Here is a 14,637-nt window from a genome sequence, read left to right as displayed (position 1 = left end):
GTTATTTAAAAAAGTTTGATTAAAAATATTTTAGGAATAAATAAATTTAAAAGTGTGAAAGAAATATTTTTATTGAATGTTTTACATAAAAATATGATTAAAAAGAGAAGGTTTAATTATGCAGATATATCCGATATCCTATCCGATCCGATCCATAAGAATTGTGCAGATCGAACCGAATTTTCGGCCATATCCAATCCGATCCGATCTGTATACACCCCTAACAAAACTCACAATCACAACACAAAATTGGATAAACAAAAATTGATTCGACTCACTCTATTTGTATCACTCGACCTCTTAACAACCTTATAAGAATTATCCTTTCCTAACAGCAGCTTTGTTGATTCGGTTACTACTCTAACTAACTAACTAACAATAAAAAATTCAAAACTAAAAAAGCAAAATTATTGAGGAGCATATTATGCTCGTAAGAAAAGAAACCATGCATGTGTGTGGTTGTTACCTCACATGGAAAATATGACAAAAATAGTGAAACACAAGAACTATACATGAAAAAATTTTTAGAAAAGTCTAGGGGCTAACAACTTTGTTAAATTCAAATTCTGGTCAGCATGTAACCAGCAAAGAAAAGTGAGCCATTGAATGAAATCTCACACCAATTTCACACCATTAAAACCATCATTGATGGCTATTTGATGGCTATAAATCACAAAAGTTGTTGGCCCCTAGCATTTCTCTTAATTTTGTATGTGTAAAATAAAAACAGTGAAAGATAAAAAGAGGATAGGAAGAGAAGAAAATTCTCACAAGATATCCATCATCAAGGCTTTTTCTGAGAACAATCTTAAAGAAACGGATCACAATGGAAAGAGAATTCTTGTTTCTTTGAAAGTTAGAGGAATCCATAGTTATGATATTCTTCTTATTCACAAAGAATCAGTGGACATCTTAAATAAGAAGACAACATATCAAAAAGAATAAAATAAAATTCTTTTCATAGATTTCAGGCATAATTTTTGGATTTTATATTTAATTTAAATAGAAAATTGAAAAAGAACAAAATTAAATTCCCTATTACGTGCCTGAATTTTATACCGAATTTTATTTTTTTCTATTTTTACATTTTAAGTAATTTGAATAAAAAAGGATAAAAATTAAAATAAGATTTTTTGAATGTATCTAAATTTCATATATAATTTTTATGTTTTATAACTATAATAAAATATTTTTTAGATATTACTTTTGATCTGTACATTAACTAAACTCATTTAAAATTAAAATTTGCATGAGAAATTATTTTTAAAGTAATACTGGTATGTGGTATCAGTAACAAAAAACTGTATCATTTTTGTAATTCATTAAACCTATTAAATAAAGTTAGATAATGCTTATTTTTTTGGAAGTTAGAAAAAGTTATAGCCAAGAATGATTTTCTTGTTCATAACCTAGATTTCAGGCATAATTTTTGAATCACACATTTAATTTAGACAAAAAATTGAAAAAGAACAAAATAAGGTTTCTGTTTTCATATGGAGTCCAATTTTTTTCTATTTCTACTTTTTAAGTAATTTGAATAAAAAATGATAAAAAATAAAATAAGATTTGTTAAATGTGCCTAAATTTCAGATATAATTCATTCTGAGTCCCACTAGAGAGCTAATGGGATATTTGTACAATGTGTACAATGAGCTACTTATTTAGCCCAATATGAATTAAAATGAAAATTATCCACGAAATAATAAATTTAAAAACTCTTATCCAGTTATTTCACATCAAATTTCAAATTTCAAATTCTCCACTTTCAAATTTCAAATTTTTAAAAAATATAGTTAGTTATTTCAAAAAAATAACCATCTAAAATCCTCTGATACTCTATTCTTTTTCAACCGGCAGCGACCCCACCTTCATCAATAATCATCACATTTCACCGTCGTTACTTGACTTGCCACACGGCACTCACCCTTAATAAAAATAACCATCCACTTAAGGATAAAATTAATCATCCGCATATCTAATGAATTGAACATCTAACATATTTTAATTATATATAACTAAACTCAATCTAATCAAAATAATCATCTACATAAAAATAAAATAACCATCCGCATACCTACTAAAATGACCATCCTAAATTGACCATTAAAATAGAAGAAGAAGATGAATAAACAGAAGAAACTATTATTGTGGTGAAACATAATTTTGAAGGACTAGTCATGACAAAAGCGACACTGTTATGAAGCATAGGGCTCAAATCATGAAAGAAGCTAACCATGCTTGGATCCGAAGAAGAAGAAGAAGAGTATGGTGGTATCATCGGTGAGAAGAGACTTAAAGGAATGGGAGAAAGCAAAGGCGCATCGGAGGATGTGAGGACGGTGTCGGGAAGAAGGCACACATCTGCTGCGACGGAGGTGCTGGACGTCCGAGTTGTTGCGGTGCCGTTAGTTCGATCCACACAATATGCGCGTTCTTCCTTGGCGGCTGGTGACCATGGCGTTAGTGTACCGGCGAGACTCGACGAGAAAGGTATAGAACGTTGACAAACCGTATTGAAAGAGAGAAGTGAGGGAGGTTGATTATTTGTTTCCAAATCCGACGGTAATCCTAATATTTGATTTAAATTTCAAATTGAAAACTATTCAAAATCAATTAGTTGTCTATAATTTAGTTTTAATTTCAAATTAACTCCATTGTACACATTGTATAAAACATACATTGCCTCCTCATGCTTTTTCATTCTTAAATTCTATAACTCTAATAAAATATTTTTTATGTATCATTTTTTACCTCTATAGTAACTAAATTCAATTAAAATTAAAATTTGTATTAAATATTATTTTTTTAAGTGATACTGGTTTGGTATCTGTAAGAGAGACCGTATCATTTTCATAATTCATTAAATCTATTAAATAAACTTATATGATGATTTTTTTTTTTTCGAAACTAAAAAAAGTCATAGTCATGAATGTTCTTTTTGTTCACAAAATATCAGTAGATATCTTAAATAAGAAGACAATATATAAAAAAGGACAAAATAAAGTTCTTTCTATAAGCATAGATTTCAGTCATAATTTTGAGATTTTACATTTAATTTAAATAAAAGATTGAAAAGAACAAAATTAAGTTTCCTATTATATGCTGAGTTTCATTTTTTTCTATTTTTTACATTTTAAGTAATTTGAACAAAAAAAAAGATAAGAATCAAAATAAGATTCTTTGAATGTGTCTAAATTTCATACATAATTCTTAAGTTTTATAATTCTAATGAAATATTTTTTAGATATCACTTTTGACCTTTATAATAACTAAATTCATTTAAAATTAAAACTTGCATGAGAAATCATTTTTAAAGTGATACTGATATGTGGTATCAGTAACAAAAAATTGTATCATTTTCGTAATCAGTTAAACCTATTAAGCCTCAATTTAGGTAAATAGCTTAATTAAACTCATTTTAAAAAATAACTTAAACAATAAATAGTTATATTAAAAGTAGTTTATAAATAAATTATTTTGTATTTGGATTTTTAGTTTTTAAAGTGCTTATTTTATAAAAATGTGATAAAAAATAGTAGTATTATGAGAGAAGTCGTTTTTTTAACTTCTCTATAAGCTCCTAAATAGCTTTTTAAAAAGCTTCAATTTGGTTTTGAAACTTGCACCAAACATTAATACTATTACTTTTCATAAGTAAAAAGTCCAAAAAAATTACTTTTGAAGTTTGTCAAATGGGCCCTAAATAAAGTTAGATGATACTTGTTGTTTTTTGGAAGCTAGAAAAAGTCATAGCCAAGAATAATTTTCTTGTTAAGAGAGAATAAGTGAATATCACTAATAAGTAGACAACATATAAAAAAGAACAAAATAAGGTCTTTGTACGCGCCTAGATTTCACGCATAATTTTTAAATCCCACATTTAATTTAAACAAAAAATTAAAAAAAGAACAAAATAAAGTTTCGGCTATAAATTTCATATTGAGTATCAATTTTTCCTATTTTTATTTTTTAAATAATTTGAATAAAAAATAATAAAAATCAAAACAAGATTCGTTGAATGTGCCTAAATTCCAGATATAATTCTTGAATTCTATAACTCTAATAAAATATTTTTTAGATATCACTTTTGACCTATTCAATAACTAAATTTATCTAAAATTAAAACTTGTATTAAATATAATTTTTTAAGTGATATTGATATAGTATCAATAACGAGAGACCGTATCATTTTCATAATTTATTAAACCTATTAAATAAAGCTAGATAATGTTTATTTATTTATTTGTTTATTTGAAGTTAGAGAAAGCTATAGCCATGAATATTCTTCTTGTTCACAAAGAATTAGCGGACATCTCTAATAAGAAGACAACATATGAAAAAGAACAAAGTAAGGTTCCTTCTATACGCATAGATTTCAGGTATAATTTTTGGATTTTACATTTAATTTAGACAAAATTAAAAAAAGAATAAAATAAAATTTTTTGTTATGTGTCTAAATTTCATACTGAGTTTCACTTTTTTCTATTTCTACCTTTTAAGTAATTTGGACAGAAGGTAAAAAAATAAAATAAGATTCGCTGAATGTGCCTAAATTTCAGACATAATGCTTGAGTTCCATAATTCTAATACAATTTTTTTAGGTATCATTTTTTATTTATACAGTAACTAAACTCATTTAAAACTAAAACTTGCATTGGATATCATTTGTTAAGTGATACTTGTATGTGGTATCAGTAATAAGAGAACGTATCATTTTCATAATTTATTAAACCTATTAAATAAAGCTAGATGATGCTTTTTTTTTAAACTAACAAAAAATCATAGCCATGAATGTTCTTTTTGTTCACAAAGAATTGGTGGATATTTCTAGCTAATAAAAAGACAACATATGAAAAAGAACAAAATAAAATTTCTTCTATGCACATAGATTTCAGGCATAGTTTTTGGATTTCACATTTAATTTAGACAAAATTAAAAAAGAATAAAATAAAGTTTCTTGTTTTGTGCTTAAATTTTATTTGGAGTCTCACTTTTTTCTATTTCTACCTTTTAAGTAATTTTGACAAAAAATGATAAAAACTAAAATAAGATTCGTTGAATGCGCCTAAATTTTAGACATAATTTTTGAGTTTCATAACTCTAATAAAATATTTGTTATGTATCACTTTTGACCATTATAGTAACTAAACTCATTTAAAATTAAAACTTACATTAAATATCATTTTTTAAGTGATATTGGTATGTGGTATCAGAAACAAGAGACCGGATCATTTTTATAATTCATTAAACCTATTAAATAAAGTTAGATGATACTTATTTTTTTTGAAACTAGAAAAAGTCATAGCTGTAAATGTTCTTGTTCATAAAGAATCAGTAGATATCTCTAATAAGAAGACAATATATGAAAAAGAACAAAATAAGATTATTTCTATGCATATAGATTTCAGGCATAATTTATGAATTTCACATTTAATTTAAACAAAATTAAAAAACAAAAACAAAATAAGATTTCCTATTACGTGCCTAAATTTTATACTGATTCATATTTTTTCTATTTCTACCTTTTAAGTAATTTGTACGAAAATTGATAAAAACAAAAATAAGATTTGTTGATTCTTGAATTTCATAACTCTAATAAAATATTTTTTAGATATCACTTTTGACCTATACAATAACTAAACTCATTTAAAATTAAAACTTGCGTTGAATATTATTTTTTAAGTGATACTAGTATGCGGTACACCATATTATTTTCATAATCCATTCAACCTATTAAATAAAGTTAGATGATACTTTTTTTTGGAAGCTAGAGAAAGCCATAGCTATGAATGCTCTTCCTATTCACAAAGAATAAGTGGATACCTCTATTAAGAAGACTATATTTGAAAAAGAATAAAATAAGGTTCTTTCTATGCGTCTAAATTTTAGACATAATTTTTGAGTCCCACATTTAATTTAGACAAAAAATTAAAAAAAAAATTCTCTGTTATGTACTTATGTGCTTAAATTTCATACTGAATCATTTTTTTTTCTATTTTTACCTTTTAAGTAATTTGGATAAAAAAAAATATAAATTCAAAAATAAGATTCTTTAAATGTGTCTAATATTTTAGAAATAAAGCTAGATAATGCTTATTTTTTTCGAAGTTAGAGGAAATCATAGTTAAAAATGTTCTTGCACAAAAAAATAAGTGAATATCTCTAATAAAAAGGCAACATATGAAAAAGAACAAAATAAAGTTCCTTCTGTGCGTCTAAATTTCACACAGAATTTCATTTTTTTTTATTTTTATCCTTTAAGTAATTTGGAAAAAAAAAACGAAAATAAGATTCTTTGAATATATCTAAATTTCAGAAATAATTCTTGAGTTCTATAACTCTAATGAAATATTTTTTAGGTATCACTTTTGACGTATACGATAACTAAACTCATTTAAAATTAAAATTTGCATGGAATATTATTTTTGAAGTGATATTATTATATGGTATTAATAATAAGTGACGGTATCATTTTCATAATTCATTAAACTCATTAAATGAAGCTAGATAATGCTTACTTTTCTTGGAAGCTAGAGGAAGCATACGATGATTCGAAGAAGAAGAAACAGAGTTCTTGCCTTACAAAATGATGATGGTATTTGGGTCACTAAGAAAAACGATTTGGAGCAGCTTGCTTTCTCATTTTTCTCAAATCTCTACCAAGATACCAGCGATAACCCTCCATATGTGCTAAAAAATGAATTTCTGACTTTTAACACTACTGAGCTTAATATCTTGGGTGGTGAAGTGATGCAACAGGAGATTAAGGACACTTTATTTGTTATTGGAAGCCTAAAAGCGCTGAGCAGGGATGGCATACAAGCTATTTTTTACCAACAGTATTGGAATAAAGTCGGACCTGACCTCTGTAGGTTGATCCAAACTGTCTTCCACAATCTCAAACACGTCAGTGAACTGAATGAGACCCTCATCACCCTTATACCAAAGGTAGATTCTGTGTCTAACCTCAAACAAATGAGGTCCATAAGCTTATGTAATGTTTCGTACAAGATTGTTACTAAAATTCTAGCTAGTCGTATGAGGAGAATCATGGAGAAGCTGGTTAGTCCGACCTAATGCAGCTTTGTGCAGGAAGACAAAGTTCAGATAACATTATCATTGCACAGGAAGTAATCCACTCCATGAGAAATAAAAAAGGGAGGCAGGGATGGATGGCGATCAAGATCGACCTCGAAAAGGCGTATGATAAGCTCAAATGGTCTTTTGTGGAGGATACTTTAAAGGACATTGGGCTTCCTTCCAATACTATTGAACTTATTCTCTCCTGTATCTCCTCCGCAAGAATGCGAGTTCTTTGGAATGGTGAAGAATTGGAGGAGTTTAAACCAACAAGGGGTATTCGACAAGGGGACCCAATATCTCCTTACATTTTTGTCTTGTGCATTGAACGCCTATCTCAGCTTATTAACTGTGCGGTCAATCACGGTTTTTGGAAGCCAATTCGCATCAAGAGACGGGGTCCGGCACTATCTCACCTATGCTTTGCAGACGACTTGATTCTTTTTGCTGAGGCTAATATGAACCAGGCTAGTGTTATAAAAAGATGTCTTAATACCTTCTGTGAGAGCTCTGGGCAAACGGTTAGCCAGGAAAAAACTCGTATCTTCTTTTCTAGCAATGTTGGGGGCCCCATAAGAGAAGAGATCAGTGATGCCTTGGGCTTCGCCAGAACGGACAACTTGAGAAAATATCTTGGAGTTCCTCTCCATCACAATAAAGTGTCTGGTAGTACTTTCGATGATATCATTAGCAAACTCAACACCAGACTCAACTCTTGGAAGGTTTCATCCCTCTCCTTGGCAGGAAGAAACACCCTGGTGAAATCTGTCATTTCTTCTATTCTATCATACACTATGCAAACCGCCTTAATTCCCTCTACTACTTGTAATGCTATTGACCATAAATGCAGGAATTTTCTCTGGGGAGAAACCGCTCAATCAAAAAAGATTCATCGCTTGAGTTGGAAAAAAATTGGCGAGCATAAAAATAATGGTGGATTGGGCATTCGTCATGCTCGTACCCTCAATCGAGCCTTCATGATGAAAGTGGGTTGGGGCCTCATTGAGAAGAAGGATGCTCTTTGGGCTAGAGTTCTGCGATCCAAATATGGAGGAGGTGAAGACATTATCCTGAGAGTAGTGCGAAAACAGAGCAACTCAAATCTGTGGAAAAGAGTTTGTGAAAACTGGAAAAATGTCAAAAAAACACCATTTGGCGGATTGGAGATGGCTCGAAAATCAATTTCTGGAAACATAATTGGGTGCCTAATTTAGGGAGCCTGGATAAGCATGTTCACCAGGTAAGTATTGATACTATTGACTATAATAGCTCCCTCACGGATTTTCTATCTATTTCAGGGGATTGGGACATCAAGAGGATTAAGGAATGGCTCCCGGACGATATTGTCAAAAAGATCAATGCATTGATCCCACCATCCCCTTGGAAGGAGAAAGACTAAATCGCTTAGGCACTCACCTCAGATGGGTCTTTCAAACTTAAATCGGCTTATCAAGATATTCATGATACCACCGGTCAACCCAACAACATCTTCAGCCTTATTTGGAAGTGGAAAGGTCCAGAACGCATCCGCATGTTCCTATGGTTAGTGGCCCATGACGCTATCCTTACTAATGCAGCAAGAAAGAGACGACACATGACAAGTGATGATCGCTGCCCCAGGTGTAGCAGAAATGAAGAATCCACTTTACATGTCCTTTATGACTGCTTCTTCGCCAAGAGCATTTGGTGCAATCTCCTTCCATCAGGTCAACTGCCTGCATTCTTCGGCTCTGATCTTTCTAACTGGCTTTTAAGCAATATATCGAAAGAAACAAACTGGTCAAATTTGTTTGGTTACGCGACTTCCCACATGTGGTTCTGCCGAAACAGTTAGGTGTTTGAGAATAAGTTGATTCCTTCTACCTTGGCTTTATTCAATATTAAAGCAAGACATGAGGAATACCTAAGAGTTATGGAGAACCAGTGAAAAATGAAGCATACCGTTACAGCCCACAACAACCTCATACGCTGGTTCCCTCCTGCAGAAGATGTTATTAAACTCAATGTTGATGGCTCCTTTTATGAAAATCAGAATAATGCAGCATGTGGAGTAGTTTTTAGAGATCACTTGGGGAGATATATTGCTGGTTTCTCTTGCAATTTGGGTAGTTGCTCTATAAAGCAAGTTGAAATTTGGGGGGTTGTGTGTGGCCTTCAAATTGCAGTGGCAAAGAACTTCCACCAAATCATTGTTGAAACAGATTCTACATCAGTTTTGGAGCTCGTGAAGAGTGGTTGCGCTACAAGACACCCATGTGCATCACTCCTCGCAGATATCAACATTCAAGCTCAACGTCTGATTATCTCTGAATGGACCCACACTTTGCGAGAAGCGAATTATGTCGCAGACATCCTTGCAAAATAAGGACAGACTCTTCCCCTTAGCCTCCATGTTTATGATGTGCCCCCTCCTGATATATCTTTGGCCTTAGATTTAGATTGCTTTAGCTGTATGCATCCTAGGGGCTCCTAGTTTTGTTTTGCTGTTCTTGTTTCTTTTTGTTTGGGGTCTTTGACCTCCCTTCTCATCAAAAAAAGAGGAAGCATAACCGTAAATGTTCTTCATGTTCACATGAACCAATCAATGGATCACTGTAATAACAAAAACAACATATAAAAAAGATCAAAATAAGGTTTCTTTATATGCGCCTAAATTTCTGACCTAATTTATGAGTCCACTCTTAATGTAGACAAAAAATTAAAAAAAAAAAACAAAATAAGGTTCCTTCTATGCACCCAAATTTTATACATAATTCTCAATCTCACTTTTAATTTAGACAAAAAATTAAAAAAAAAAATAAAAGAAGGTTCTTTCTATGCATACAAGAACATCATATGTATATGTTTCACATAAAATATTTTACATATGACTACTGCGTCAGCATATCCATTTTCATATCAGAACGTATTGTATTCCACGTAACTATGCCATAAATATCTTATTGTTCTTAGGCTGTGTTCAAATGGATAAAAATTACTGTGTTGTCTGAAGCTTGAACTTAGCTACAAGTAACTTCCATGCAAATTTTTATGGTGCACATGTAAAGTTGTTAAAGGAGCAAGGAAGTTCAAGTCAAAGAATCCCTCTTTCTTAACCAAGATAAGGCAAACTCAACTATCTAGATCTTCAACAGTAAGTTGACACATTTATCTCTGTCAAAAAAATTTCATGTGATGCAAAAATTCTGTTACTTTGTTCTGAACAATGGTGATTATATATATATATATATATATAATGTGTGATGCAGAGCATTCCAGCAGTCTTCTTCAGAAAACACTTTAAGAAAACAAAGGAGTATGTAAATCTACACAGTGGAAAGAAGCAGTGGCCTGTAATGAAATCAAACTTGAATGTTAGTCATGAATGCTTATTCATGTTGCAAAGCAATGGTGTCTGTTTAAGGATTAAGAGTTGTGACATGGATTCATGTTTTTCTTTACAGTTCACACTTAATTGTTGCAGTGTTGTTCTCACTATAAACCAGAAATTAGAAAAGTACCTATGGATCTTATTTCATACACAAGATTGTGTATTGTAATGGACATATTCACATAAAATTTGACAGAACTTATGAGTATGCAAGTATATCTTACATAAAGTAAGCGAAATGAACTTTTATTTTAAGTTTGGCTTAAATATGACATAAAAAACTTGTATCAATTAGTCCAATACAATGAATTAAAAAAAGTTATACACTCATTAAAACTTATTTACATTGGATTTTTTGATGTAATTACTGCAACTCTGCAAATAATTAGTAACTTTCTAAAAAGCAATAAGTATAATAAATGAGGGAGAATGAGTGAAATAGGATTCAAACCATAATTGCTTTGAAAATAAGTAGTTGGATAACTTTTGATTAGGTACTTTGTCCAAATAACATCTTATACTACCAACAGTCTATAATTCTAAATGTGTTGTTTCTGCATTGATCATTGATACATTTCTAGTTATGGTAGTAAGGAGATATCACTTCAATGCAACCATTTAGGTGTGATGAAAACTCTTGATCCCTGAACATACACCATTGATCTGCAACACAAGTAGGCATTGCCATTCCCTAATCATGGCTTCGACAAATATGAACCTTAAGCTCTGGATCTTGTCTGTTAATGAGCTCAAAGATACAAACATCTCCGGCTTTTATGTTATTTTCTTTAACGAACAAGCGCCAATTAGAGATAATGGCACTCTTCTTATATGGATAATAGATCAATGTTGCATGCCACTGCTTCTTTCCAACATGTAGAGTTGCATACTGCTTCGTGTTCTCGAAGTACATTCTGAAGAAGCAAACTGGAAGACTCTGCAATCATATCAGAATATTTCATCATCATGGTTCACAACAGTCTCAATTTTGCATGACATACAAAGTTTGCACAGAGATAAATGAATCAACTTACTGCTGGTGATCCTGCTTGGTGCTTTTGCCTAATCTTTATCACGAAAGAAGGATTTTTCGACTTGAACTTCCTTGCTTCTCTAATAACTAAGGTATTTATGCATTTTAGCCACAAAGAAAATATAAAAAGTTAAACAAAATCAGTAGAATCCAAAAAATGAAAGAATGATGAGATCATGAAACAGACCATCTATATCTGGTCTGGCACATTGAACTATTGGCTGCTTAATATCTGTTGTCTCTTCAGATTGACCATCTTCTTCAATCTTGAACTTGACATGCTGCTTCAAGTTTTGTGTATTGGGGCTTTTATCCATGTCTTTAGTTTTGATGGCTCTTTTCATTTTTTTACTTGTAGAAGGACATGATTGCTTTGGTTCTGCTATCACTTTCTTCTTCGGCCGGCCTCGGCCCCTTCGTGGCGGCGGTGCCTCCAAAGTCTCAACCAAGTTATCATCACCGATTCGGCCATTGGAAGTATACTCAATTTCGAGGCCACTCATGTCGAATATGTTTACTTTGATGTTAGAAGTTCCATTGTACTTAAACCACAACAAATGACCATTATCCAAAGTGTAAAATGTAGCAAACTCTTTCCAACCCTTTTGAAACAGAATCTCATCACCATTATTAGTCCAATCTATTTTCCATTGAGTGCCATCTGGAGGCTTCAGATACACTGGATTTGGCATATTATTGCCATGCTTCCTACTGAACTTGGTTGGTATTTTCTGCAATGTCAATGAAACTGTTGTTGGTAACCATAATTATCAAAACTCAATCTAACACAAAACTGGCAAGATACACAGAAATTGATTCCATTCACTCTATTTGTATCACTCAACCTCTTAACAACCTTCTAAGAATTATCCTTTCCTAACAGCAGCTTTGTTGATTCAGTTACTGCTCTAACTAACTAACAATCAAAAACTCAACTAAAAAGCATAAATATTGAGGAGCATATACTAGCTGGTAAGAAAAGAAGCCATGCATGTGTGTGGTTGTTACCTCGCATAGAAAATTTGACAAAAAGAGTGAAACACAAGAAGTACAAATGAAAAATTTTGTATGTGTTAAACAAAAACAGTGAAAGAAAAAAAAAAAGAGGATAGGAAGGGAAGGAAATACTCACAAGATATCCATCATCAAGGCTTTTTCTGAGAATAATCTTGAAGAAACGGATCACAGTGAACAGAGAATGCTTGTTTTTTTGGAAGCTAGAGGAAGCCATGGATGCTCTTCTTGTTCACAGAATTACAGCCATGGATGTTCTTCTTCTTCTTCAGTGGATCTCTCTAACTAAGAAGACAGCATCTGAAAAAAACCAAAATAAGGATCTTTGTACGCCTGAATTTCAGACACAATTTTGGGTAGTAAGAACAAAATAAGTTCCTCTCTCAATTTCAGACTTTGAGTCTTATTTTTTTTATTAATTTTTTTTAAAATAATTTAGACAAAAATTTAAAAATACTTAAATTTTAGACATAATTCTAAGTAAGAAGAAGATAAAATTCCTTTTATGCACTTAAATTTCAGACTTAATTTTGAGTTTTACTCTGTTTTATTTTTATTTTTAAGTAATTTAAATAAAAAAATTAAAAACAAATAAAATAAGACACTTTCTATAGTATCGTTTTTGTCCCTAACGTTTGGGATAAGTTTTAAAGTTGTCTTTAACGTTTTAATCATTCTATTTAAGTTCCTAATGTTTCAAAATTGACTGAATAATGTCCTGCTATTAGGGATCCATTAACAGAATTGATGGCAGGACAAAATTGAGACGATTTTAAAACGTTAGAGGCTTAAATAAGACGAAAACGTTGGGGACAAAAACGATAAATAGAAATAAATTTTAGTTTTATCCTTTAATAATATCAATTTTTTACTGTACATAGTATTTAATTATTTTTTAATCACATCTAAGTAAATTACATTTAATCACATTATTTTTATTCTAAATAAATTTATTTTTTTATAATTTTACACTTAAATTTATAAGTTAATATAAAAATATAAAAAAAATTATTTAGAATGAAAGTAGTGTGATTAAGTGTAATTTACTTAGATGTGATTAAAAAATAATTGAATATTATATACAATAAAAAATTGATATTATTGAAAGATAAAATTAAAATTTATTTCTATGTATCGTTTTTGTCCCCAACGTTTTTGTTCTATTTAAGTCTCTAATGTTTTAAAATTGTCTCAATTTTGTTCCACCGTCAATTCTGTTAACGGATCCCTAACGGCAGGACAACATTGAGCCAAATTTGAAAAGCTAGTGACTTAAATAAGACAATTGAAATGTTAAAGACAACTTTAAAACTTACCACAAACGTTGAGGACAAAAATCATATTTTATTCCTTTTTTATATTTACTTTTAAGTAATTTAAACAAAAAATAAAAAATAAATAAAATAAAAAATATAAAATGATATTTTATATTGTTTTTAAATAATATTTTTAATAATTTAGATTAAAAATTAAAAAATATAAAATAATATTTATAATATTTTTTATGTATTTAAATTTTAAATTCTACTTTTTTTTTCTATTTTTATTTTTAAGTAATTTAGATCAACGAAATTCGCATTAAAGAATCTCGAACAAAATAATGACAATGCTAATTTCTTAAGGGTAAGATCGTACTTTTAAGTAACATGTGAAGTTGGTGTGGAATGGAATTCACCGTTTCCTCTAATCAATAATTCACCTCTGAATCAGCTTCAAGCCTTCAACAGTGTCGCTTCTATCTCTGAAATGATAAAGCTGGTATGCATATAATATTTGTATAACAATGCTCTGAAATTTCTTGTTGGCCACAATGCTATAAAGAAGAATAAAATGATAGGACCACTAAGCATTGTACATGGAATAATGTCATTGGACTCCAAAATAAGACAGAAAATAATATAGTGGTTTCATTGAACTCTTGAAACCGCTTATTTTGGGATTTATTAATGATCGAATTCTTGACTTTTTGGATCTAAAGTTTTGATATTATGTTATGAAATCAATCATCTAAAAAGTTTAAGTTGGTAAAAAAAGATAATACTAATGATTATATTTTTAATACTGAATCGAACATCTCTAAATTTTTATTACACACATATAAATATTTCATTAACTTCATATACTTTCTTTTAGTTATAAG

At 30.3% G+C, this 14,637-nt stretch overlaps 2 protein-coding genes across 4 annotated transcripts in view; both read right to left on the bottom strand.

Moving 5' to 3' along the window:
* The window catches only part of LOC107621185 (B3 domain-containing transcription factor VRN1-like), a 2,909-nt gene extending 2,038 nt beyond the window's left edge, over nt 1-871 (bottom strand). For both annotated transcript variants that reach the window (XM_016323220.2, XM_021113646.1), the window contains exon 1: nt 772-871. In XM_016323220.2, coding sequence (XP_016178706.2) covers nt 772-870 — 99 coding nt within the window. In that variant the 5' untranslated portion in view covers nt 871. The remainder of the gene's footprint in view (nt 1-771) is intronic.
* LOC107622449 (B3 domain-containing transcription factor VRN1) lies at nt 10,890-12,877 on the bottom strand. Of its 2 annotated transcripts, none has more exons than XM_016324338.2 (4): nt 12,616-12,877; nt 11,671-12,214; nt 11,485-11,570; nt 10,890-11,387 (listed from the first exon to the last, which is right to left on the bottom strand). In XM_016324338.2, exons 1-4 carry the CDS (start codon nt 12,712-12,714, stop codon nt 11,142-11,144), a joined length of 975 nt encoding a protein of 324 aa, XP_016179824.1. In that variant the 5' UTR covers nt 12,715-12,877; the 3' UTR covers nt 10,890-11,141. The 2 variants fall into 2 exon arrangements, with proteins under 2 accessions (XP_016179824.1, XP_020969304.1); XM_021113645.1 differs by having other exon boundaries at nt 11,671-12,231; nt 12,616-12,873.

The sequence above is a fragment of the Arachis ipaensis genome, chromosome B10 (genome assembly GCF_000816755.2).
Source record: "Arachis ipaensis cultivar K30076 chromosome B10, Araip1.1, whole genome shotgun sequence".
Classification (NCBI taxonomy): domain Eukaryota; kingdom Viridiplantae; phylum Streptophyta; class Magnoliopsida; order Fabales; family Fabaceae; genus Arachis; species Arachis ipaensis.
This window is presented reverse-complemented; position numbering and strand designations above follow the sequence as displayed.